The 27,891-nt window shown below is 43.8% G+C and overlaps 1 protein-coding gene across 2 annotated transcripts in view; it reads left to right on the plus strand.

The window, feature by feature from the left end:
- COL19A1 (collagen type XIX alpha 1 chain) overlaps positions 1-27,891 on the plus strand; it is a 424,680-nt gene that overhangs the window by 307,605 nt on the left and 89,184 nt on the right. For both annotated transcript variants that reach the window (XM_090034633.1, XM_090034628.1), the window contains exons 24-34: positions 1,602-1,655; positions 6,555-6,644; positions 6,972-7,016; positions 7,113-7,190; positions 8,055-8,090; positions 8,189-8,242; positions 8,332-8,385; positions 11,734-11,775; positions 14,999-15,052; positions 16,273-16,326; positions 24,543-24,596. In XM_090034633.1, the coding sequence (XP_089890759.1) occupies positions 1,602-1,655; positions 6,555-6,644; positions 6,972-7,016; positions 7,113-7,190; positions 8,055-8,090; positions 8,189-8,242; positions 8,332-8,385; positions 11,734-11,775; positions 14,999-15,052; positions 16,273-16,326; positions 24,543-24,596 (615 nt within the window). The remainder of the gene's footprint in view (positions 1-1,601; positions 1,656-6,554; positions 6,645-6,971; positions 7,017-7,112; positions 7,191-8,054; positions 8,091-8,188; positions 8,243-8,331; positions 8,386-11,733; positions 11,776-14,998; positions 15,053-16,272; positions 16,327-24,542; positions 24,597-27,891) is intronic.

Genomic DNA, 27,891 nt, shown 5'->3' on the forward strand with positions numbered 1-27,891 from the left:
CGGGCTAAGGGGTCAGGGTGGCAGATTGCCCCCTCAGTGCCCCGCAGGATGCCCCACAACAAACACCTTTTGCTTTGTCTTGGGGAGAGCGGGGCCGGTAGCTGCGGTCGAGCCTGGGTTGCCTGCGGGAGCCGGCAACTGAGCAGGCTCTGCTGGGGCTGCAAGAGGTGCGAACCTGTTGCTGAGCTCCGGCGAGGGAGGGGCCTTGGTGCGGCGAGCCTTGGGGCCCTTGACCACCTTGGTCCATGCCCCTGACTGGGCAGAGCGGGAGGTCCCAGAGTCCTCCTTAGTCGTGGAGGGAGACGGAGCTCTCCCCTGAGGCTCCCGGGAGAGAAGGGCCTGGCAGTAGGAGTCTATCTCCTGCTCGCAGTCCCTGATGGCACGCAGGCTCTGGACTGTGGCCTGGAGCTCTTCCAGCTGGCGCGCCAGAGACCCCAGTAGGGAGAAGACCCCACAAGGGGAGGTGGCCATGCTCCCGGGCCCCAGAGCCTGAAAAAGGGACAGGCAGCCCCCGCAGCCAAGAGCCAGGGGCTCTGTCTGCGTGGAGCCCAGAACCATGGACTCCATCTGGGCGGCCGTCTCTGAGGTGCCCAATGGAGGGTCCACAGAGCCCAAGGGGACCCTCGGGGTGCAGTGCATGCCCATCCGTGTCATGCCTCTGGTAGGCTGGCTACGGCTGGGGCTGGCTATGGCTGGGGGGGTCACAGGCAGGGTCTCGTGCCTTCCCGCGCCCTCCCCCTTGCAAACTCCGCGCTAACTCGAGCGCCTGTTTGCGCAGCCTGTTCGCGTGGCTCCGGTCGCGTGGCTCCCTGGGGGGCTGGGCCAAGTAGGGGCCTGGGCAGGGGCTTGACCCGGCCCGGGTCCAGGCAGCCGCCTCATCCCAGGGAGCGAGGAGTTAACCCCTTCCCACCATGAGCCTGCTTACCTCCGGCTGTGCTGGGGGTCGACAGGGGGCTCGGCGGCTGCTGAGGGGGTGTCTGGGGGGTTTTGGGGGAGCGGGGGCGCAGCGGGCTTCACCCACGCGTCTCTCACTGCTCCGGAGCCTACCTGAGTGAGGCGTACAGCCAGGTGTACAATTCTTTATTTAATAAAATCAATGTGAAGAACAATGGAAGATGAGAATTCCGTGTCTCTTTTAAAAGACCATGTTTATTCCAACACAATACATGAAAGTTTTGGGGAGTTGCACAATAAGCTTAAGTTAAAGGTATTTTTCTTACTAAAATAGTTTTATTATTCTTTCATCTCTTTGTGTTTATAACAGCTATTGTGTATTAAAAAAAGGACAGCTACAGAAAATTAAAGTTAACATCTGGAAGCAGACATCTGACTCAAAAAACATCTCTTTCAAAGTAGGGCTGGAATGCCATTATTTTGCTAAGCTTTTTCCAGTATGTCTGTGAATATTTAAAACATATTTCAGAAAGAAGACATTGGAATATTTAAAAAGTAGCAATATTAAGACTTGAGGCTTTAAGGCTGAAGAAATCCACTCAGCTAATATAAAAAAACTGCAGTTTCAAAAAGGCAAATGCCATTAATCCTTGGAAACTAGTTATCTATTATCAAATTGTGTTACCTGCTATGTTTTTCTTAACTAGGGTTTACCAGGAGAGCATGGGTTACCAGGAAAACCAGGAATTAAAGGAGAAAAGGTAGGGTTTTTTTCTACTTCGGTTAATTAAATTTGTGCTCCAGGGGATATTAATCAGAAACTTTGCTCCTGAAAATTTTATTCCATCCTGTGCTGTGGATCCTAGCTCCTGTGCTGAGCTATCTAGATGCATTACAGATTGATGAAAAGCACTTGTCTTCACCATGATGAGTTCATAGTCCACAGTGTTGACCCAATTCCTACTCAGTCCTAATGACTGAAAAAAATCACATTGATTTCTGGTTGAACTGTGTATATGGGTACTATAGACAAGCAAGAGTTGACAAACAGTGTATATGTTGCAGGGTATATGTAAGGGGGCAATACATTGTGAGCTAAAGCTTGGTATTTAGATACTGTATTTTCATATACCCCATGGTGGTGGGAGGGAATGTCCTCCCCCTTAGTCTCTCCGCCACCCCCAGCAGTTATATGCGTTAGAGAGGTTTTTTTAAGTCTTCCTCAGAAGCATTGGGTGTCATCTTCAGCTGAGGCCGGGGATTTTGACTGGGTTGTGCCAGTGCTTCTGCTGAGACTTAAACCTAGATGTCCTTGGTTAGAGGGCCTTGCCCCTCTGCTCAGGGTCAGGCTGATTCACCATATTTTGGGTCAGAAGGGAGTTTTACCTCATGGTCAGATTGGTATGGACAGTGGTAGGTTTTGTCTTCCTGTGTAGCAAGGGATGTGGACCTGTTCCTGGGTTCTCTTGAACATTTTGCTAAGACATTAGACATTGATTTGTATAAGATGGTTTGGATAGGAATGATCTTGCCTTTAGCAGGACTTTGGACTGGATGGCACATGGAGGTTCCTTTCCAATCTGCTTCTCTATGATTCTGTAATTTTCTTACATACAGTATGCTCCCAAATAAGACATGTTTTTGGCAAGTCAGAATGAAGAAACAATTTATTCAAAAGAAAAAAGAAACAATTCTGAAGGAAAGGCAGAAATACTTTTTCCAGAGTTTATAGAGCAGGGACAGTCTAGTCTTCAGCTCACTCATGCTCCCATTCCTGCTTAACTAAAGCTGAAACTCTAGATATTCCTAAAGACTGGTCTTCGTGGGTGGATTTTGAAAAAAGGCAAAGAATCTCCAGAACTATGAAACAGGAGGAGAAAAACCAGGACAGATAGCAGACAGCAAAATTGTCCTAAGTGTGGTTAGCTTGATTAGTGGAACATCGAGTCCATTAAAAAGAAAGGGTGACAGTTAACATCTTTTGAGTGAGGAACAATAAGCCATTAAGTCAACTGACTACCCCAGCTGTCTGAATAGTAATGCCATAGCTGCTGCATTGTGGAGCAGAAATCAAAGCAGAGTGTTTCTGTTTGGGGCAGCTTCCCCACTTAAAACATGCACCCCAATTTTGGGGGAAAAGGAATAAATATGATATCTGAAGAATATAAAGAAAGCTAATAAAATAGACTAATGGTTGCAAAGGCAAGAGTTGAGTGTGGCTATAGAAGACTGAGTGATAGAAGCCAGTCTTCTACAGCTGCAAGGAGTAGAGTTAGGTAGCATAAGCTCAGCTGAAATCAACGCCCTGCAAAGACCATCTGTGTGCCAAGTTCATTTCACAGAAATGTGCAGGTAATCATTCTCAGTAGTTGCTGCTCAGTCCTAGAGCACCTTCCCACTTGTGGCCCTTCAGAATCCAGCTCTGGATATCATCTGGAAGTTCTGAAAGACATTCTCATTTGAACAGGCCTCCTCCAAGCAAGGCCAAGTTTGGGGGCATTGTCCTGGGAGTTTGTTCTATACATACTATTTTATATTAATATTTTATCTGCCTTCATAATTTTATTAGGCTTTTCTTAGCAAGCCACTCTGAAGGTAATTTCAGCAAGCCACTCTGAGGGTGACATAGAGATCTACAAAAGAATGATGACAACAATGCAGAAGGCTCTAGGTACTTCATGACAAAAGGGCAAAGTGAAAGAAGTACAGTCAATTATGGAAGAAAAAGTGAAATAGCAAGAGTTGTGTGGTGCTGGCAGAGCATAAGGTTAAAATAAGAAAGGATGTAGATAATAGGACTGTCCGAAGCTTTGGTCACTGATTATATTCAGAAGCGATTCAGCCCAATTCGGCGGCCAAATCTGAATCAAATCAAGAAACCCATTAACTTCTCTGAATCAAATGGAAAGCCTCTGATTCAATTCAGAGAGATTCAATGATTCAGCCATAGACACAGCTTTATGTTTTTTCTACGTACCTCAAGGTACCAGGCACGGCTCACGAATGCTGAGATGGTAGGGTGGATGAAGCATCCCACAGAAGTGTGCTGCAAAGTGCATGGGGAACCCCCCACCCCTCATGCTCCTGTTGGACGCTCCATCCACACCACCATCTCAGCATTCATAAGCCGCGCCTGGTACCTTGAGGTACATAGAAAAAACATATAAAGCTGTGTCTGGATGAATCACTGATTCTCCAAATCAGAATCGAATCTTCAGATTCAACTTCGGCTGAATTGAAATCAGAACAATGATCTGAATCAGCTAATCAAATCACTGGCCCCTGAATCAGGCCAAATCCAAATCAAATGCTGCCCGCTTCACACACCCCTAGTAGATAAGAGTACAGCATCAGATCCCAAAATGCAGAAGAAAAGAATTTTCATTAACATCGATGAATGGCATCTAAAACATATCAAACTTTTACCAGTGGGATAGAGAAGATTCTGAAGTTGGTGTAGAGCAGGGGTCCTCAAACCCTGACATGCAGAGCCATTTAATCTGACCCATAAGGCTTTCCATGGGTCCAGAAATTTGGTGACACTGGAGCAGTGGCAACTAACACTGCTACCATGCCCCTCACTGCCTCATTTTCAAGCCCCATGTGAAGCTGAATCAGACCCTTAGGCCTGTGCAGCTGCATTGGGTTCCATTCCAGCTAGGCCAGCACCTCATTCTGGATTGAGCTGATGGACAGGATCCAGCCCACAAACCAACTTGGACCTGTTCCTCTGACTCACAGACCAAAAAGGTCATCATTGTTGTAGAAGATAACTGGCAAGATTTAGGAGTAGCCTGAGTATTAGAGGATGAAAAAGAAAGAACATATGATGTCAATATTGTAAGGTTGGGGTGGGTAATTGGAAGAAAAACAGTGTTTTTAATCAACTTAAATACATTCTTATGTTCTATGATCCTTTAGCTTTAACCCTTACTTCCTTATCTGTGGAAATAACAGACTTCTTCCCTTTTGAATGGTCCTTTTCCACATAATTAGAATACATTAATTTCAGCTGTTCTTTATTTGGGCTATAACTACTGTAAATAATCAGGAACAGCCACCATGGATTCACCAAGAACAAGCTATGCCTGGCCAGTCCAATAAAATGACAGGCTTTGTGGATGAGAGCAGTGGAAGTGATATACCTTGACTTTAGCAAGGCTTTTGACACTATTTTCATTAGTAAGCAAGGAAATACAGACTAGATGAAAGTACTGCTAGATGAATAAATAACTGGTTGGATCATCCTGTTCAAAGAGAAGACATCAGTGGCTCATTGTCTAGCTGGGAGGAGGCATCAAGTGGAGATCCCAGATTTATAAATGACACCAACTTAGGTGGCGTTGCAGACACTAAGGCCAGGTACAGACATTACACTTGATCAGAAACTGGTCTATAGCCATAATAGAACATACGCTTTGGACACAAACCTGGTCTCTATCCATAATAGAAAAGAAATTTGGCGCACACAGACTGGTTTAAAAATGACAGAGCCCAGTCTAAGATTCCCCACCTTCCCCCCCAAAAGGCAAATGTGAATTCTGTTCACTACTAATCTAAACTACACCACTTACAGAAAACCACGTAATTTTGATTGTACCTCAGGCTTTTTAAATGTCTTTTATCTAGCCTAAAATTCAGAATTACTTTGATAAACTCAAGAAACAGTCCAGAACTGGATTAAATTCAAGAAGGACACTTGCTGAGTCTTGCACGTGAGATGAAATAACTGCATGCACAAATACGGACTAGCCAATGATTGGTTAGACTGCAGTACTGCAGAGCGGGACCTAGGGGGTTACAGTGGACCATAAGATGAATTGGATGCCTATAGACATGCTTTTTCACATTCTAATTAGAATGCTTCAGCATTGCCTCACTGTCGTGTATTAAGGCCTACACATTTTGAAATGGCCACAGGGGCACCTTATATAAACTTCATTGAATGAGCTTTAGATAAAGTGTCCCATGGCAATTTCAAAATGTGCAGGAGCTTAATATATGTGACTGAGCATTTTTAATTAGAGCAGCTGTCTGGGAACTGAGCTAATTAAAATGCCCTCCCCTCTATCCCCAAGCACATGCATAGGCAGCCAATATGAGGCAACAGTGTGCTTTTGTTGCAAAATAAAGTCAACTGCATACCAAGTTGTATTAACAGGAGTGTGACTTGGAAATCAACAGAAGTGATCCTTCCATTTTACTGAGCGCTGGTGAGTGCTCACTTGGAGTACTGTGTCTAGTTTTGGGCCTTACACTAGAAGAAGGATGTAGACAGATTATAAAGAGTCCAGCACAGAGCAGCAAAAATGATTAGGTGCCTAGGAAGCAAGAATTATAAGGAAAAGCTGAAGGACCCAGGGTTATTTAATCTGGAGAGGACAAGACTATAGATTTAATAGCCATCTTCAAATACATTAAAAAATGTAAAACATTGATTCTCTGTTATACAAATGTAGTCAGGTATTTGGTACTCAAACTCAAATAATTACAGTGATATGTTTTGAAACATAGAGCCATATAAAGTTCTTTTTCCTGTATGCTACAGATAACAGTCAACAAAGATCTACCACTGAAAATCACCCTGATAATTTAAAGTACATGGATTTCTTTTTTCATGAGAGGAGCATTTCAATTAGTGCTTTAAATCTATTCTATAGGGAGATTCTGGTGGCATTATAGGACCCCCTGGACATCCAGGTCCAAAAGGCGACACAGGACCCCCTGGACTGAGCCTGCGTGGGAATCCAGTAAGTAATTCACCTTGCATTTCCGGTGGACTGTCCTGACTTATTTTTTGTGAGGCTGATGTAATTACTGAAATAATGTATAGAACAAAACAAATATTTTTCAAATATCCTTAATGAAAAGATTTTACAGGAGCAAAGCAAGTGCATAGAGAATGTAGTTTGGATATTCTGTTTGTTAATGCAAGGTACATTTTTATGCTTCTGCATCTTGTCATTAATTATCAAGGCATGGATAGAAAAAATACTTTATTTACAAAAGCTTTTTATCTTGGACAATAAAATTCAGTCAGACTTTTTAATATTTAAGATAAAACCATTATTTTTTAGGGTCCTGCTGGCACTCCTGGAAACCCAGGTCCACGTGGGCCTAAGGTATACAAATATGATTACATTCTTGTTTTAAACAATTACACATAATTGTAATTGCTTTTGCGGTTGTTATAAAAAAAGGCTCTATGTTCTTATCAGGGTGAAAGAGGACTTCCTGGTGTGCAAGGAACCCCTGGAGAGGTGGGGCCACCTGGAGTAGGAACTGAAGGACCCCCAGTAAGTATAGTAGCCAGTTGTGCAAATGTCATACTGATAATTACTGTGAAACTGATATAAAGAAACAGGACCTTGTAACCCAATTCCTGATATGAGTTCCTTGCTATATGATTCAACCTCAGACTGGCCTGTGTTAAATATGGTTTAAACAGGATTCTTATGGATTCATATCTCATTACCTGGATTAGCTTTTGTAACCTCTTTGTTCTGATGGATTTATTACTTGCTTATTTGCCTCTCCCAGCACTGTCTCCCACCACTCCCCCCGCCCCCCCTTTCATCCGCTTTCTTTCCTTTCTTTGCGGTTAGCGTGCGTAGGAAAGGAGCATAGGCTCTTGCAACTCCCTAACCCCTGCATTTATTAATGCACACTGAGGCCTACAGCAGAGGGACAGTATGCTTTTTCGTATCAGTGGTACGGGAAAGAGATGTTGAGTTTTGAATCACACAGAAGGCAGGGCAGATTTGAACATTATAGACTAAGTTAGAGATATACATAGAATTCACTTCATCAGATGCTGTAAAAAGACATGAACAGAGCACTGTTCAAATTACCCTCTCCATTCTATACACTGCTCTGTTCACATCTTGTCACAGCATCTGGTGAAGTGAGCTCTACATAAATCTCTAATTTAGTTAGTCTATAATGCAACATCTGATGAAGTGAGCTCTACATAAATCTCTAATTTAGTTAGTCTATAATGTGGAAATCTACCCTGCTGTCTATGAACCAACCTTACCACAAGACTTTTTCTCTACCATGGACTTAACCTAAATCCCAGTCAGTATTTTTTGCTCATGGACACTCCTGTTTTTAAAGCTTTACTGCTGTAATCTCACTAAATATTTGGGATTTTCTTATAGGGTCCTAAGGGTCCAGCGGGAGAAGCAGGCTTCCAGGTAGAACATTTATTATAAAATAAGGAAAATGAATTAAATTTAACATTATTTATTATTGATCAGTCTCTTGAATCTTAAGTAACTATTCTGTATCTTAGGGCCCTAGAGGACCACCTGGATTACCAGGAACTCCAGGTACCCCAGGTACTGATGTAAGTAATAGTCCTGTACATAATACAGTATTAATATATGTTCTCCTTTTTAATGCATGAAAATTAAGATTCACTGACTTTGTTTTTAGGGTACTCCAGGACGAGATGGGAAGCCAGGACTGCCAGGCCCTCCAGGTGATCCAGTACGTAAACAATTTAAGTTTGACTCCTATTATTAAGCTGTCTCTATTTTAAAACAGAGAGTCGCCAGATGTTTTATGGAGCTGCTAAGTTTTACACAACAGATCAGCTAGAATCTTCAATGAGTGCCTGAAAAGACTTACTTTTATTTTCATCATTGTATATGTTGAAAATTAAGATTATATCAATCTCTTGTAATAAATGCCTATTTTCAGGAGGTTATGATTTGCCTCTAATGCTTGACCGCAGGTTGTAACTTATGGTTTTAAGTCTGATATATATTTCATGCTTAATTGTGTTTCAAGAACACTATTTTTGTCTTGAGTCACAATATCTAAAGTTGTTGGATTCTGGAATTGGTTTTGCCCTAACTCACAAGATAGATATTATTTTTAATAATATCCTAAGAATAATTAGCGTATAATTTAAACTAGCATCCTTATAGTTTCATAGTTTCTAGGGTTGGAAGGGACCTGAGCAGATCATCTAGTCCAACCCCCTGCCATGGCAGGAAAGAATACTGGGGTCAAACAACCCCAGCAAGGTGTTCATCTAACCTCCTCTTAAACACCCCCAGGGTAGAAGCCTGCACCACTTCTCTTGGAAGTTGGTTCTAGACCCTAGCCACCCTGACCGTGAAGTAGCACTTCGTGATTTCTAACCTAAACCTACCCTCTGCCAGCTTGTGACCATTATTCCTAGTCACCCCTGGTAGTGCACAGGGGAATGGGGGAACAGTGACTCCCCCAATGCCTGCTGATCCCCCCTGACTAGTTTATAACAGGCCACAAGATCCCCCCTCAGCCTTCTCTTTTGGAGGCTGAACAGGTTCAGGTCCCGTAGCCTCTCCTCATAGGGCCTGCCCTGCTGTCCCCTGATCATACGAGTGGCCCTCCTCTGGACCCTCTCCATGCTGTCCACATCCCTCTTGAAGTGCAGCGCCCAGAACTGGATGCAGTACTCCAACTGCGGCCTGACCAGTGCCGCATAGAGGGGGAGGATCACCTCTTTGGACCTGCTCGAGATGCATCTGTGGTTGCATGCCAAGGTGCGGTTGGCCTTCCTTACTGCCTCTCCACACTGCTGGCCCATGTTCATCTTGGAGTCAATGATGACCCCCCAGATCCTTTTCCGCCTCCTTGCTGACAAGAAGGGAGTTCCCTAACCTGTAGGTATGGTGCCGGTTGTTCCTCCCGGGGTGCATCACCTTGCACTTGTCTGTGTTGAAACCCATCCTATTCTCGTCCGCCCACCCTTGTAACCTGTCTAGGTCTGATTGTAGCCTGTTGCATGCTTCCAGTGTGCCCACGTCCCCCCACATCTTAGTGTCATCAGCAAATTTGAACAGGGTGCTTTTTACCCCTTCATCCAAATCACTGATGAAGATGTTGAACGGTGCGGGCCCGAGGACCGAGCCCTGCAGGACTCCACTGCCCACGTCCTTCCAGGTTGAGAAGGACCCATCCACTACCACCATCTGGGTGCAGCCCTCCAGCCAGTTGGCGACCCATTTGACTGTGTGGGTGTCTACACCACAGCCCCCCAGTTTCTTAATGAGAACGGGGTGAGATACAGTGTCAAAAGCCTTCCGGAAGTCCAGGAAGTCTATATCCACTGCTACCCCTGCATCTAATGATCTGGTGATCTGATCGTAAAAGGCCACCAGGTTGGTCTGACAGGACCTGCCACTGATGAACCCATGTTGGTTGCTCCTAAGCATGCAGTCCCCTGCTGGCCCCTCCTGGATGTGTGCCAGCATAATTTTCTCAAACAGCTTGCCTAGGATCGAGGTAAGACTAACCAGCCTATAGTCGGGTCTTCCTTCCTGCCTTTTTTGAAGATGGGGACCACGTTGGCCCTCTTCCAGTCCTCTGGTACCTCACCAGAGTACCACAAGTGCTCGTAAAGTTGTGCCAGGGGACTGGCAATGACCTCGGCCTTCAGTGCTAGCAAAAGAGTTACATTGCTAGGATGAGTACTTTAAGATGTAGAGACTGTTCATTTTAGGGTTTATTTTATGCATTATACTAACATTACATGTGTGGGAGCTTCACAGTCCTATAAAGTTTGGCACTGAAGGACCCATAAAGTGCCACATATACTTCAGAACAAATTCTAGCCCCAGTGAACATGTAAACGTGAGGGTTTACAAGGAGACTATGAGTCTCAAGTGCCTACCTGAGGGCTAAATGTGTTCCTTATTATTATTCCTCTCTTCACTTCAAATCATTGAAGTCCCCACAGCTATGTTGATCCTAGTTTAAAACAAATACTGACAAAGAAAGACTTTAAAAAGGCAGATGAAACACTCAAAATTCCCAGAACAGCTGTTGAGGCTTGCTCTTCAGCAAAGTAAAAATATTTAGTTACTAACAGAAGACCTATCCACACTATTAAAAATAGATTTTAAAAATGGTTAAATTCACTTGTGGCCTTATTGTTTTAATGTCATGTGGCTTCATGCTTTACAGCTTAGCTGTAGTTTGAAATAGGATTAGTTTTGGATAATCAATGAGACACAGTGATGATGCTATGAGTGCAGAGAAAAATTGGCATCCAAAAACCTTGTTAGCGTTTGGAAATGCAATGTAAGGATGATGCTATAAGTGATCACAGTGATGGTGCTATAAGTATAGAGATGCCCCTTGCGGGTGGTTGATTTAAATTTGGGCAGAGCAGGAATAAAGGGGGAGTGTAGTTACAGCACCCCTAGATCCACTCCTGGAAAGGTATCTTGAGTCCAGTGAAGGGTGCCTTTCATCCAAGAAGGTTGAGAACCATTGTTCTAGTACTTGGGAACTTGTGATATCTTTCTTCCAAATCCCTGGCCCTGTCTTATTATGATATGAAGTCAGCCTCTTAACTGTTGAGCACTTCTCTTGGTATTGGCAGTTCCTTAGCCTTTGAGATGTCTACATACAAATACAAGTATTGGGAATAAACAGGAAGAACTGGAGATCCTAGATGTATAGTTTATTTTTAGGAAGAGAAGATAGGACCCCATACCAAAAAATATAATGCAACTACTTTTTGACACATGCATAGTTCTGTTCTCTGGTTTTCAGTCTCATGAGAGTGCTGCTAGATATACCAAGAACCTCTCTAACATTGACCACATAATTTTTCTTTTTTGGCATGTAGCATGAACCTTTGACTCTTGCTTTTATTGTTATGATTGTTTCTTTATTTTTCCTGAAAGATGTAATGGTAGACCACCTTAATTGTGACTCAGTTAAGTAACAGTATAAACTGTGTCAATACTATGAACACCATTGACCAAATATTAAAGATACTTGCTACGTAAAGCATATTCAATATGTTATAAGCTTATGTGCATGTTTCTTTTTCAGATTGCACTTCCACTTGTGGGAGACATGGGTGCTTTATTGAAGGTAATCTTTCTATGGGCATGAAAAGCATGAGTAAAAACATGGATTCTGATGGTTTTGTTATGGAGAGTTGGTTTTTACTATGCTGTGCTTGGCTTGTACTGGTCAGACCTGGTGAAGAATGCCTTGCATTTGAAAGCTTATCAAAGGGTGCTGACAGATATGCAGCTCCCTAGTCTAACTCATGATGCTTCACAGAAAGCATCATGAATTAGACCAAACCTCCCAATCCAACACATGTTCACTGTTGGATCAGGAGGGTATGTGATCCAGCTCTCTTTTGGAGCTGATGTGTGGAAAAGAAGCTACAAGTCTGCAGCGTCTGTCCCCTAGCCCCACCCTGTACTCCAGTCTCCTGTACTGTCTCAGGATGGGAAGGGAGGAAGACAGGGGAGGAAGTTCAGTCTCGGGTTTTCACACCCTGGCTGAAGTGGGGGCGGGGGAGGGGTGTAGATTGGAGCCCCCCACCTAGGGGTCCTCAATCCACCCAGCCCACCCTCCAGTGCTGGCTAGGGAACCCACAGACCAAACTCACTCCCCTTTCTTCCTGCCTTCCCAGTCTGAGTACAGTGTGCAGAGCAGAGCTGGGCTGTGTCAGTGGAGCCCAGCTCTGTGCAGAGGCAGGGGAGGGATGTTCGATCTGGGGTCTCCCCAGCCATGCTAGAGTCGGGGGGAGGTGGATTAGAGCCCCACCACCTCATGGGGTGTGCTCCACTCCACCTGCCCCACCCTCCAGCTCTGGATGGGGAACATCTAGACCAAACTCACTTCCCTCTCTTCCCTTCCCTCCCATTCTGAAGACAATGTATGGAGCAGAGCCTGGCTGCATCAAGCAAGCTCTGCTCCTGGCAGCACTGACAGACATTAATGTAGGCACTCTGGAGAATCCTCATCTGAACCTCATATAATGAGGATTCACATTGTCACCTGATAGGGCATTTTTAAAGTGTTCTGAGGGCGTTCACTTTTGTCAGTGCACAGCTGTAGAGCTTTTTCAGTGGTCAATTGCACAACAAACTGTCACTTCTGTCAGCATCACTGTCATATCTATCTGTGTCCTAACTGTATGCCAACTATGCAACTGTTCCAACAAAAGATACCATCCTCAGAAATCCTTGCTCCTCTCTTTTTTTCAATATGAATGAACTTCTCAAAGTAAAACAAGTACTGGTGTATTTTCATAGGTTGATTTTTAATTTGCAGGGCTTTACCATAGATAATGGATCAGTATAGGTTAGGGTATAAAACATTTGAGACAGACAAAGGCTTGGCATGCCTGTCATTTGGAAAGTTTGGATTCTGGACATCCTTCTTGCCCTTCATTAAACCTGTCAATTCTTTCCTTGACTAGAAACAAATTAAGTTTCTATGCCTGTTGTCTATGCTTTTAAGAAAATATGTACCTGATAAAAATGTTTGCTATGCACTAAACTGAAACCAGCTTAGTTAAAATTGTGCTGTGCATCCTTGGAAGCTTTCTAATCAATAAGAAACTGAGCATGCTAGGGTATGTGCAGGGTTGAGGAAATTATAGCATGCTACAGTCCAGCTTAAACAGACATTCTTTTAGTTATTTTTTAATGATTCTCAAACAGGTATGTATGAATATGATTTTTCTTGCCCAGCTGTTGGGATATTAGATAAAATGCTTGATATATTATTGCTGCTTGCCCACACCCCATCAGTGCTTTCATTTGAAATAAATTGTCACTACAAACATTAAGTCGTCCTCCTTTTCCATTCCAGTGTTTGAAATAAATAGCATTTGGGGGTGGGGGAAGGAGTCTTGGAGGTTCTCTGGTAAGAAAAAAGTCATTTTTTAGTAAATGATGTTTGGTGGAATTTACCATAATATATAGAAAAAGGTTGTTTATAGAAGCAATTTTGTGTGCAATAAATAAGCCATCTCTAAGGTGAGGTATAATCTATTCTTTATGTTTTAAATATATTAACTCTTTTCAGGTTGTTGCTTATTTATTCTTCATCTGTGAGTCCCTTTTTACTGGTTTTCACTCTGTCTTTCAAAACTACTGTCTTCCCTCTGTAATATATGCCACACACTTTGCCCCATCTAGATCTCATGGATTCTTCCATATTTCATTCCATGTCTCTCCCTGGTTGTGCTGACATTCATGATTAATTGCTATCCTCAGGAAGATAAAGTTAGAGATTTTGGTTACACCCATTGGAACTGGGGAGAGTAATGACCCCCCTTCATTTATGTTCATTTTAAGGAATGCTACAATGGCGTAGGGCTTAAACAAAAACATAAGTAGATGGCACCACCCAAAACAAGGCAGTCAGGCATGTTCAGGAATTAGATATAAGTGGTCAGAGGTCTTTCTTTGGGTACACTTTGCATGTGAGCATTGTTTGTGTGTATGCTAGGGAGAGAGAGGAAGAGAAAAAGAGAGAGCAAGCTTATATGCACATAAGCACACAGGCATAGAAGTTCCAAATACAACCTGAACAATCATCAGTGGTGACCCTGAGAGAAACTTAGAGAGAGGGGTCTTTTGGTTGAAAAAGACTTTGGATACTATTAATGTTTGATCCTCCTGTACTCATAGAAACAGAACTTTTCACATTCATTGTGAATTAATTTAAGATTACATCTAAGAAATACCTGATCCTTTCAACAGGTTTCCTTCCTAACTGGAACAATTTATAAGACCCTAGGTTTTAAGGGGAAAAAAAATTCTTAAATTTTGAAAATTAAGTACAACTCTATAAAACCTGGGATCACAGAGCTCACAAAGCCCTGAATAAAATTTAAACTGAAATCTATTTGGATGCATATCTACAGAATTATAATAATCCAGGTCATCTACACTTGAGTCCTACAATCTGTTTTCCTCACTTTGCCTTCATAACATGCACTATTCTTTTTTTACTCACAACTCCTAGATTATCACTAAAATTATACTACAGAAAGATTTTAAATAAGTAAAATGCCAGTGTCTCAGGATGTTTTGAATGTATTTAGTATCTCTATGTAAAAGGCATTCATGCCAGTGTTATATGCATCTAACAGAATGTTTGCAGCAAATGCCAAGCTAGTGCTCCCAGTTTAATAGATGACAATAGGCAAAGGAGTAGCAGGTTTGCCTGACAGGCATAGTCATAGGCAAAGGCACAATAGTAGGAAGCTCCTTATGGGTGGGAGCCTTTATACTTTGTTAAAATAGTTACCCTGCCCCCGCCCCTCTTTTTTTTGGCTCTCCAGGGTGATCCTGGACCACGAGGTCCTCCAGGTATACCTGGTAGAGAAGGGCCAAAGGTAAGTTTATGAAATGAGTACTTTGGGTTTTTGTTCCATAAAAATATTATGCTAAATCTTCATAGTATCATCGTATCATAGTTCTTAGGGTCAGAAGGGACCTAAACAGATCATCAGGTCCGACTCCCTGCCCCAGGCAGGAATGGGTGCTAGGATCATATCACCCCAGCCAAATCTCCGTCCAGCCTTCTCTTGAAGACCCCCAAGGTGGGAGAGAGCACCACCTCACTTGGGAGCCCATTCCAGAGCCTGGCAGCCCTAACTGTAAAGTAATGTCTCCTGATGTCCAGCCTGAACCTTCTCTCTAACAATTTGTGGCCGTTATTCCTCGTAACCCCAGGTGGTGCCCAAGGGAACAGAGCCTCCCCCAATTGCCGCTGGTCCCCCCGGTAAGTTTGTAAACGGCCACCAGATCCCCTCTCAGCCTTCTCTTGTGGAGGCTGAATAGTTTCTTGTGCACCTGTCTTATAATCTTCTCTGTAGTGTCTGAACACTTTGCAATCTTTAATATGTTTATTATGTCAATGCTGCTGGGGAGTAGAGAAGTGCTATTTTTATTCAGTCCAATTTTATAGATAGGGAACTAAGGTACAGAGAAAGACTGAGTTGGCCATGCAAGACATTTTTGACAGTGGAGGGAATTTTTCATGTCCCAGGCTAGTACCACAATCAGTAGACCATTTCACATCCTGAATTCTTGCAACTCATTATTTGTGTGAGTTCTTCCCTTGATTTCAGTGGGACTTGGCACCCAATCCACAAAGGTATTTAAGCACCTAAACTCCCATTAAAATCAATGGGAATTGAACAAGCTCTGGTATCAATAGGAATCATGCTTCACTGAGTTCTGACAGAAAACTATATAATCTAATATCTAAATCTCTTAAAGGAGAACAGAATAATAATCAGAAAACATATTCTCTGTTAAGAGGAATGTCTAAATTAATTGCAGCTTATCACATTAAACTCTGAAGCAAGGCTCAGTTCTGTGGGCTAGATTCAGCTGCTGAATAAGCAAGCATAATTTCTATTGGGAAGCATGTTTTATATCTTCCAGCTTAGAATTTGGCCCTTTGTCCATTTTATGGTTTCTTATTGTTCCTATGTAAACTCCATGTTAAGCTAGTTGAAATAATACACATCACGAAGCCCACAGTAGGCCATGAACTTTGGTGGCCATAATAAAATACAGTAATAGTTGAAATCTTATGTCTTCATAGGGAAGCAAAGGTGAGCGTGGATTTCCTGGAATTTCTGGAGAGAAAGGTGAAGAGGTAACATTATTTTCATTTCTATAATGATTACATTCTAGTTATTGTTATGTTAATTTGTTATATTGTCAATTATATAAAGACAGTTTCATTTTTCATTTCATCATTTATTTTCAGAGGTTAATGTATATTTAAATACTGATGTTTAGCAAAGTGTCCCACATGCAGCAAAAAATGCACATCTGCCAGATATGTTTTTAAACATTTTCGCCTGTTGCAATAAATTTGCTTTGACTGCATGAGAGTCCCCCTCTTATAACTCACTTTCCAAACACTGTAAGTTTATTAATTTATTGGCAGGAGCATCCATGGCCAAAGGAAATGTTAAGCTAATACTGGAAAATATTTAGAGACTGAATTTCAAATTTGTAAATAGGAATATTCGCACCAGAACTTTGATTCCTAAGAATTATTGTCATCCAGTCAGGAACTGGAAGAAATACTGGTACCAGTCAAAACCAGTTCTCCCATTCTTAATATGATAGATCTGTGCTGATGAGCTCAAGAGTAATCTTCTGTCAAAAGAATTTACTAAAATGATTTGAGCAATATATAAGGAAACAATGAACTCCTCAGGAACACTTTGTCAGCTGAAATAGGTAAAATAAAATACAGTTTTCAGCCTATAACATTCATTGAGTGCTCAAACACCAAAGCATGCAAATTAGAACCTGTCCAATATTACTACTAAATTTTAAACTATATTCCTTTGCTTCAAGGCAAAACATTGGAAAAAATTTCACAGTTTTTTTTAATTCATAAAATGATTAATCTTTTATTGTTTTTATAGATTTTATGATACAAGACAAAAGTAAGAATGGACAGGAGGAGAAATAGAACATAAAAATGATTATTTGAAGGTGATTTTGAAACTAAAATCTTCTTTAAACATAATCCATCATTTTAAAGGGTGTTCAGTGAGGGGTATGCAGAATATAACTGTAATAAGCGGGTGTCCCAGGGCTGATCTCATAGTAGATCTGCCCACTTGTTTCCGGGCTAGCCAGCCTCCCATCTCACCTTCCATGCCTTGATGTTCGCGATTGTCTCATGTTAATCAGGCAGAAGGCTGCCCTTTACCTTCCCTGATGACAAGGGCCTCTGTATGTGCTCCAGCTTTCCCTTGACTTGTCCCAGGCCTCGCAGATGTTTCCTCCAGCTAGCTAGTACTGGAACCCGAGCTCCAGAGTCTCACATGGGACTCTCACTCCCCACCGGAGCTCGAGGTCCCAGCACCCTCACACTGGGTTCCTTATCCTGGCCTCACACCTGGCCTTATAATATTCTCCTACACATACTGGGCTCCCAGCCCTATCTCTGGGCCTATAAGCCCCATCCTTAGGCTCCAGGCTCCATCCTTGGGCTCCAAGCCCCGCCCCAGGCATTTAACTCCTCTGTCTATCTCTGGGCCCCAGGCCCTTCTACTATGGGCTCCAAGCCCCTCACAATATGGACTAGGGCTCCAAGCCCCATCCCTCTACGAAGCCTAACATCCAGTTCCCCAATATGCCCCAGGCTCTCCTGTGAGACTGGGGCTGCCACAGGTCCCTCCACCTGGCCTGGGCCCCGCCTTGGTGCTCACAGTGAGCCTGGGCTCCCCCTGTCTCAGATCAAAACCCACCAGGGATGGGGGGGCTGGGGTTTTCAGGCGCCCTTACACGCCTTTCACTGGGGAGGTAACTGCCTTGGTATTTCTGGGGAGCTACCCCACCACAGGTAGCTCCACCAGGCCACCCTTCTCCAGCAGGGTGCAGTTTCAGGTCATGCCCAGGACCGAGGGGCCTCCTTCCCCATAGCCCCAGCCCTTACCTCTAATTGGTGCTGAGCAGAAGCTTAGCCAGTGCTGACCCTCCGGCTTATGGCAGCAGACTGCTGCCTATGCCCTGGTAGGTGGCAGAGGCCAGGGTGCTCTGTTACAATGGTTCATTGGCCGAATCCAGTCTGCAAATTAATTGGATCCACCCACAGCTGCCCCCACAGTGCTCTGCCTAGGGCCAAGCTCCACCTAAAGCAGCCTGTGTCGTGCTTTCACCTGCTCCAACCAGTAATAACAGAGCTGCTCCTGGTTACGTGCTCAGGTAGTGTTTGGCTGTCCCTTCCACCACCAGCGCCTCCTACTCCTGCCCCTGCTGTGTCACTCTGAGCAGGGAGGGAACTGCAGCCGAACAGCTCCTGCCCCACATGCAGGGCTCCAGCTCCAGCTCCTGGCCAACTTCCACTCACTCAACCGCCCAGTGCCATGAGCAGCTACCTGAAGGTGACTGAGTGAATGGAAGGCAGCTGGGAGCTGGATCCCTGCGAGTTGGGGCAGAAGCTGCCTGGCTGAAGCTCCCCCGCTCCAGGAGTGGTACAGCAGGGGCAGAAGGAGGAGGGAGAGTTGCTGGAACTGGGGGAAGCGGAGCAGTAGTCAGACAGCTGCAGCTGCACCAGGAGTAGCCCCACTGGGAAGCTGTCTGCACTGGCCCTGGCAGAGGCCGGTGAGCACAGGTGAGAGCATGGTGCTGACTGCCCTGGGCAGGAGTGGGAGGGACTTACCCTCATGTGGAGTGCCACGGGGGCAGCCACAGACTGAACCTACACCATACTGTTCAGGTGAGCTCTGCTGTACATGCCCCTGGGAACTAGCACGTAAGCAGCTCCTCCCACCGCCCACACATACACCACCCACACACACACACAATATTCAAGAGTAAGACTTTATTTTGAGTTATTATGCAATTGCCTCTATATATGCTACTCAAAAAAAATCAGGATGAAAAATATTTTTTAAATAAAATTAAAATATGTTATAGTACTTGTTTGATTTTTAGCATATGATTTGTTTTTTATCTATAATTTGTTAAAATTATATCTTCTAAAAGATTTTGCATGTGTGGCTCACAACAGGTCAACAAAACTCATTAAGTGGCCCTCCAACTGAAATTATTGCCCATCCCTGAGTTAAGCTACCTGTAAGATCATAGACAGATCCAGGCTTTTAAAAAGAGGGTAGGAGTAGTGCACAACACTGCAAGGGTACCTGCACTTCCCCACTTCCAGCCTTCCCCCTCCCACTGGTGTGGGCATACCCCTTTTTTAAGTCTCCAAACCAGGTAAAAATCTTCTGTTCCCCCTCACCTTTGGGAACCCTATCCCTCCCCCATCTCTCCCTTGGGTCATCTGGAGAAAGTAGCAGCAGCAGGTGTAAGATGACAAGAATAGGAGGATGGGGAGGTGCCACTGAGTCCTGGGGAAGGGATGGGGTACCAGACTGGGTGGATGGCTCTTACCTGCTTCAGGGACTTTAAGTCTCCAGCTGTTGCTTCTGCACAGTGATCTGAAAGTGGGGTACAACTATGCCATTGTGTCCTCTCTGGATGTGCCTCTGTGTAAGATGTTTACCAAGGTTATGGTAGAGGGGTCTTTTTACCTTTATATGATATGCTTCTTATTCTGTACAAGTCAAATAAATCCAGAAAAATTGCTAATTATAATCATGAACTAATGTCAGAATTAAGCATCCAATATACATCTTCTGATAAATAAGTAAGCACGTCCAACTTGTGCTGTCTTAATTCTGATGTAAAGAATCAGAACAAAAGAAGTATTAAATATATTCCCATATTGCAGCTGCTTTTCTCAAGAACTCAGCAGATTCCCCAAGTATTAATCTGGTATTGGAAATGATCATGCTTTTTATTTCCTTTGAGAAAACACTATCTAGAGAACTTACTATTTTTCAACTTCTTAAATGCTCAATCTCTAATTTTGGAATGCATACTTTAAAATAAAGTTAGTCACAAATATGATCCAAATAACATTCTATTAAAAATGAGATAATGGTAAGAAAATATCACATCCTTCCTCGGTGTGTACTCTAGAATATCTCTTTGTCATGCATTCAGCAACAGCATGAGACACAGAGAAGCAATTTTAAACAATTCTGACAGCTTCTAACTGTTGAGAATCAAAAGAGATGTTAAAGGCAATTGAGAAGGTAATAAGAAAAGGGCCGGGTTATAATTGGCAATTAGTCTTTTAAAAGGACTCTAGAGTAAATTCAGTCTAAGTAAATTTTTATTGATTCAGTAGGGTGCCAAGCTAATTCAGTCAATAGCTAAGCTTTTAATAATGCTCCCTTGCTGTCTAATAGCTGGTTAGGCACTCCAACACTCTTTGGCAGCTCCTGCATATCAGCAATAGCTGTAGGTTACTACCTTTTAAGTGGGTGAATGAATGTTATTTCCAGGAGAGTATGTAATAGAGATTATCTTCCATTAATGAGTCTGAAACTCCAATGGTCTTTATGATTTGTTTTGCTTAGCAACAAAACATAGATGATGGTTTAGTGCCTCATCTAAAGTTCATTGGAACCAGTGGAAATTCTCACAGATACAAGTGGATTTTGGAAAAGGCCCTTAATGTTTGTTTATTTAGATTTGTAGCAGGATGGATATGTAAACCAAAAATGTATTCATCAAAATAAGTGAGTCAATGCTGCCCCCATTTATTTCAAAGTTAAACTTTCACTGATTTCAGTAGGATAAGGATCAGATATTCTGCCTAGTACACAAACATCTGTAACCTGAGATTCCCTTTTATCTTGCCTCTACCTCCTTCATGTTCCCTTGCAGTGTCTGGTCTCATAAATTAATTCTAAATTGAAAATGTCATTAGTAAGACTAGTTCAATTTCGTGAAAATCCATGGTAGGAAATTTATCAAGTGCTATGTAGACTGCAGTAACTAGTTCAAACATGCATTTCTTGAAGGCTGCTGTGACATTAGTAATGCCTGTTAAATGGTAATAAAATTAACTCAGTGTTTATATAAACCTGTTGTGGTCACTGTATATTACAAGGTAGGCTACATATGGCTAGGCTTAACTAATTCAAAATCAGGTACAGATCCCACAGAAGAAGATCCTTCTACCAAAGTTCGCAGGGATGAGGTCTTCTTAAACATCAGTGTCTCCCATATCAGTGGACTCTCACTCTAATTCTTGTTTCTCCCTTCTTCCCTGGTTTCTCCTTTTCCTCTTAACTCTTCCAATTCCCCTTCAGTAGTCCCTCTTTTAGAGACCTTTCATCCTGGATATTCTTCTCTATACCCTTTCAGTGATGCTTTCCTGTGCCCTTCCTTTAACATGAGGTGTTGTAGTATAGCAGTATTGGTTGTATTGTTTTAGGAATAGGTTTGACAAGAATTTGTATGGAGTATTTTGCATAATCATGAACCAGCTTCAGCTGTGCGTTGGACTAACGGTGAGATTACACATTAGAGTTAGCAAGTGCTAATTCTAAGAAATGTTAGTCTGTGTTCAGGTTAATTAGTGCTAGGGATCAGTAACACATGGGAGTTAATGCTGTCTCTAATGTGCACTGCTCAGACCTGCCGCTAGAGGGCAGACAAGCAGGGACCTGGCTAGAGGCCGCAAGTCTTCTCCATACTTGACCTGTTTGCTGGCTCTCTAGCCAAAGTATAGAGTGGAGAGGAGAGGAGAGGAGAGGAGAGGAGAGGAGAGGAGAGGAGAAAGATTCCCTCCATGCTGCTTGGATCATGCCCCTCAACCCCCCAAATCACCCTGCTGCCTCCCATCAGCGCCTGGATAATCCCTCCCACCCCTGGATTGCCCCCCCTACCCCCAGACAAACAACCCCCTGGCAGACCTAACCCTACCTCCAGGTCCCTCTCACTCCTCATCCCACTCTGACTTACCTCCTCAGGTCCTGACAGCAAATGCAGATAAAACTGAGAGTGACTTACAGGATGAGGATTTGATGGGCTGAGGTTGTGGGTGTTGTCGATATGGGGAGGGGAGGAGCTGGGGGGCTAAAAGTAGGCTGGTGCCAGGGCTGCGGTAGGAAAAGCACAGCCCTGGGGCTGGGGCCAGCAGCTGGGCTTTCCCAGCCCTAGGACTGTGCTGAGAACTGTACAGAAGTTCAGTTAAATCAGTCTAGTGGGATCCAAGCTAAGTTAGATTACCTCAGAGGTACTTTTACCTTAGATCAGTATCGATTTTTTCAGAATGATCTAACTGTTCTGAACTTATCTATGAATCTTACCTTCGTTTTCTATGAATCTATGAAAGTTCGGTACAGTTCTCACATAGATCCACCTAACCCAGGGCTACGCAAAATATAGCCCTCAGGCCAGATTTGGCCTGCCAATTGATTATATCCAGTCTACAGTTGCCCCTGCAGCACTGCATGGAGCTGAACTCCAGTCACTTCCACCCAAGGGCAGCCCAGGCTGTACTCCTGCCCTGCGCCTGCTAACAGCACCACTCTGACCCTGGCTAGCACACACACCTCCCAACATTGCTCCTCCCAGTGCTGCTGCAGCCACCCCAGTATTGCTCAGCTCCTCCCTCCTCCAGCAGCTCTTCCTCCTCCTCCTGCCCTTTCTGCACTGCTCCATGCAGCACACAACATGCAGAACCAGCAGCGGCCATAAGGATGCATGCTGGGCACCACATACCCAGCCAGGCAGAGGAGAAGCTGCAGCTGGGTGGCTCCTGCTTCAGCACATGGGGCTCCAGCTCCTGCCACCTTGTACTCACTCCACCTGCCTGGCATGATATGCAGCCACCTATCAGTGGCCAAGTGGGTGGAAGGAGTCCAGGAGCTGGAACCCCATGCATTGGGGCAGGAGCTGCCAGTGCAGGCTGCCCTGGCCAGGAATGGCTGGGGCTTGGCCCCATGCAGAGCACCACAGAAGCAACCGTAGGTTGTATGGTGGGGTGGACTTCACCTCTACCTGTACCTGCACCTGCGCTGCACCTGCGCTGCACTGCCCTTGCAAGTTCTCCTGCCCACGCCCCCTTCCCTGCTCCTTCCATCCTCCCATCCACAGCTGGCTCCCAGGACTTAGTGCATGAGCAGCCCCGCCACACACATGTATATGCCCCCCACACACACACACACACCCTGACACACATACCCCTCACCAACCCCCTCAAACCCTTGCACACACACACCCACTCCACACCTCCGTACACACTCCACAGACCCCCCCACACACCATCCCACTCACCACACATATACCCTTCACCCCCCCCACAATATACAAGAGTAAGACTTTATTTTGAGCTATTATGCAATCACCTCCATATACACTACTGCAAAAATCATAAATTTGAACAAGAATTATTTTTTAATTAATTTTAAATATATTATCATAGATGTTTGATTTTTAGTATATGACATGGGGGGGGGTTATCTATAACTTGTTAAAAATATATCTTCTGAAAGGTTTTATTTATGTAGCTCTCTACCACTCACCAAAACCCACTAACTGGCCCACCCGTCAAATAATTGCCCACTCCTTACCTAACTAGTGTAAGGTCCACATCTAGGTGTACTAAGTTAGATTGAGTGGCCATTTGTAATCTAGCCTTCCCCTCACTTCCCTGTACGCAGCCTCAATTGCAGGGCCTGGCAGGAGCTGGACATGGACCTGCTGGGTTGGCATGATCTACAGGGACCCCAGGAGCAGACAGGGAGGGGGAACCCCCTGACAAGCACCTCCACCACACTTGTGGCTTATTTGGGCATCAGGGCATCTGGGGGTGGAGGAACTGATAGCAGCAATTGGGGTGGCAGAGATACAGCAGCAGACCTAAATTTCTGGGCCATAAAATAGAATTATGAAGACTAATTGGGACAATAGTGGGCAGTAGTTCATAAGCTAGGTAGCACAAAATATTGTATCATAAAACAGTTCATGACCAAATATCGTTATCAACCACCTACGTAGGTCAAACAATCTGGAAACTAGGTAGAAATCCGTATTGTGGCTAGATAGTGTGTGGTAATGTTCCAAAGAATAATCAGATGCTACCTCTCAACCAAAGGAAAACTTGTAGCAACAAGAAAAGAAAAAATCATCTCTAAACAAAGTGTGCAGTATGTTAGCTCTTACCTCCAGAGCTGATAAAGAGAAGGTATACAGGACAAAAGTTAGTGGGAATAATGGTGGAGAAGGATTGTTATTTATCAATCACATAACAAATCAAATAACTGTTGCTCCTGTGTTCTGCTTCAAAATAAATGACTCTACAGTGTTATATATTGTTAATATATTATATGAACATTGTATATTGCTAGTATAGAATGACAGATTATTAGATAAAACAGGTGCATATAAACCATAACAATGAGGGGCATGTAAAATACAATGGATTTCAAAACACAACTCATATGGTGAAGAAAACCATGCATTAATTATTTTAATTTTCAGGGCCTTCAAGGTGTTCCAGGAACCCCTGGTGTCCCAGGACCCAGTGGACCTTCAGTAAGTCTTTGATATAACCTGTGGTCTAATCCTGTGGAAATCACCATAATTATCTTATTGCCAGTTTCTTCTGTTCTTTTTAGTTAAAATAAAGAGTAATTTTTTTGGCTGAAACTTATCAATGATAAAGTATTACTTTGGGTTGAGTATTAATCTCATAAGCCACTAAAAGTGGTGGTGGGAGCAGTCCCTGTGCATATGGGTGGCAATCTCAGTAAATAGGGAAGCCATTGGTGAGTCCTGAGATGACTGAGGAGGCCAATTGAGATCCATACATTCAACTGGAGATAATGGCAAATAGTTCCTAGAGGAAGGAATGAATCCAGGAGATATTGGGATACAGCTCTTTTATTTGTCTGCCTCTATGGTTAGACAGGTTCATGCAAAGTTATCAAAGTCTTGTTGTACATCATGGTGTTACTGGGGACGCTTCAGTGCTCGAGTCTCCCTGGTATTAATGTTAATATTGCAGCTTTTTAGACTGGCCTACAAGGTGTCCTTGAATTTGTTCTTTTGCCCAGCTCTAGAGTGGTGATCACTGGAGAGATGGGATTATAGGACCTGTTTTGAGAGGTCCATCTTTGTGACATGTCCTGTCCAACAGAATTGATGCTGTATAAACATGGTTTTAGGCATTTGTACATGATAGACTGCTTAGTCCTTGTTAATTACCCATGCCTTTAACATTTAAACCCAGGTTAATTTGGTGCAACACATTTGTGTTTGCACAACATGCTGTTTCAAGTGACCTAAGTCCCATGTGTCATTCCCTGCAGATTCCAGCAGGGAAGGCCAAATACCAATCTCCCTCCTCCACCCAGAATGTTTTTCCTAATGAATTACAGGAGGAGGCACATGTAAACCAGCCTACCAGCCTCCACAGTCCCTGCCCCTGCCCCTGCCCCTACCAGGAGTCTCCAGCTAAGCCTCCCCCACCCCCCACCTGGGCACATTCATCCCAAAACCCTGCCACTTGCACCTGCCTAAGTTCGGGCTAGTCTCCTAGTATGCGACCCCATGATGATCCTGACGACAAGCCATATGAATCCTCCCCTCCTGCCTCTTTGCTTTCCCCCCATATTACAAATATATAGGTTTGTTTTTATATATATATAGAACTAATATGCTATCAGAGATGTACAGGGCTGAGAGTAGCAGCAGGAATGTACAGGGTTGAGATTAGCGGGTGGGTGTTGCTTGGTGATTGCCGCTGACGGTTGTGGTGGTGGCGAGCTCTTACTTTTCTGGCTTTTTAGGACTATGTTTCCCAGCATTCCCAAGCTGACAGGGCTTGAAACAGTTTCCATGGGGACACGTCAGTAGTTTCCATGGGGACAAATGCTGCTGCTCCCTCCACCCCACTTCCCTGCCCACATTCCACCATGAATCTGTGTGCGTCGTGCAACATATGGCTTTTGGAGGGGTGCTGTGAAATGTTTTTGAAATGGTGGGTTGCTGTTGGGCTTGGGTTGTAGTTTGCGCCCCCACCTCTGCTACACTGGCTCATTCGCCTCCCGTCCCCCCAACCCCTCAGCCTTCCTTTGAACCCTCACACACAGAACCACACACACACACATACACACACTTGCAAAAATACAATAACTGCTTGAGGTAAAACAAAAAAAGTGCCTTAAGCAAGCTCTGCCTTGCAAGATGCTTCCTTGAGTCTGGAGTGCACTGAGAAAAGGCCACTCTTTCCCTGTTACAGCTGTGCTTCACCACTTGAGTCCTGCACTGCATGGTGGGCCTTAAAACCCTCACACACAGAACCACACACACATGCACACACATCACTCCCTCCCTGTTGCCCCATGCCTGTCTGTGTGCTCTTCCTAGCACACAGGGCGGTGTTTTACCCTGGTTACTGGCCACGTACCAGCCTTCCAAATTCCTTCCTGGTTAGTGGTCATGTTAGCTAATTAACAAGCTAACTCTCTGTTGCCTCATGGTGTGGCCCTCCTGTCACCTTGCTTTGTCACCCTGCTTGTGGCTGGGTAAAAATGTCCCCTCATAGGTACCCCGCTGCTTTATTCTTGACTACCTACCAACAGCATGCTTGGGTGAGTAGGTTTTCTTGCTTGGGCTTGGGCTTCGGCTTGGGTGGGTGGGTTTGTGTGTTTTCTCAGTGAATACAAATGTAACTCACTCATGGTTTTGCTATTTAAAAGAAAATGAAAAAGGTAAATACATAATGGATTGCTGAAAGGCAATGATTCCTGTAACTGACTCCTCATGAAACTACGAGCAAAAATTTGCCTCATAATACACCAAATACTTACTAAATTGCCTTCTTTCAAATGTTAAGTAGCCAGGCTCTATATCCATGCCGCTTTTTTGTGGGCACAGTCCTCACCTCTCCAACCCACCCACCCACTCCAGAACTGCACAATGTATGCCAATCTCCCTATGAAGAAAGAAAACATGCCACGCATATGTAGACAACAAATTACAAAACTTTATTACAAAAATGAAAAAACTTTATTAAAAAAAAGGCGTAAGTGCATGTGCATAAGTAAAAAATTGTCTAAATAAACAAAAAAAACCAATTTAAAATAAACAGTAAAATATAAATATAGTATTAAAAAAAGTCAGGATTTCCCCACACCTATACGTAACTGAAGACACACTACTTAACTAACTAACTTAACTATTACACTTTCTACATAACAGACAACCAAAATGCTCCTTTTTAGTGGTCTTCTGTGAAACTTTTCTGCAGGGAGGGGGAAGAAAGAAGAAGAGGGCAGAATTTTGGATGACAGTCCAAAAACCAACCTCTTGGCCCCCAAATTATTGCCCCCCAAACCCACCATGCACAAGGTCGGTAGGACATTACCTACATATCACCCGGGATGATGCATACCCTGTATCTGAGATGGCAGGTCTAGCAGGTAGTATCCATCTGGACTATTTGCCATGGTTCTGCAATGTGAATGTAAATTATATTATAAGAAATTTGAAGGAAGTCCTTAGGGGGTAGGTAGGGTAGCACACTCCAGATTTTTATAACTTAGCATTCTGGTGTAAACTTAGCATTCTGGTGACACCAGTGACCTGCAATTCTGAACACAGCGGTGGGCACATCGGGCAGGGGGCGTGGGAGGTGGTGGGTATCGCATACACAGCAGGTAACAGTGGCAGCAGAAGACGGGGAAAAATTAATGAGGTAGCATATCGTATGCACATAAATGGGAATGGTTGGCTCCTCCATTTCTCTTATTATATCTGGAGACCACATGCCGCGCTGGGCCCTGGATGCGTACAGTCAGCTGTGGAGTAGGAGGGAGGAGGAAGC

The sequence above is a fragment of the Crocodylus siamensis genome, chromosome 1 (assembly GCF_052110815.1).
Source record: "Crocodylus siamensis isolate JL-2025a chromosome 1, ASM5211081v1, whole genome shotgun sequence".
In the NCBI taxonomy this organism is placed as follows: Eukaryota; Metazoa; Chordata; order Crocodylia; family Crocodylidae; genus Crocodylus; species Crocodylus siamensis.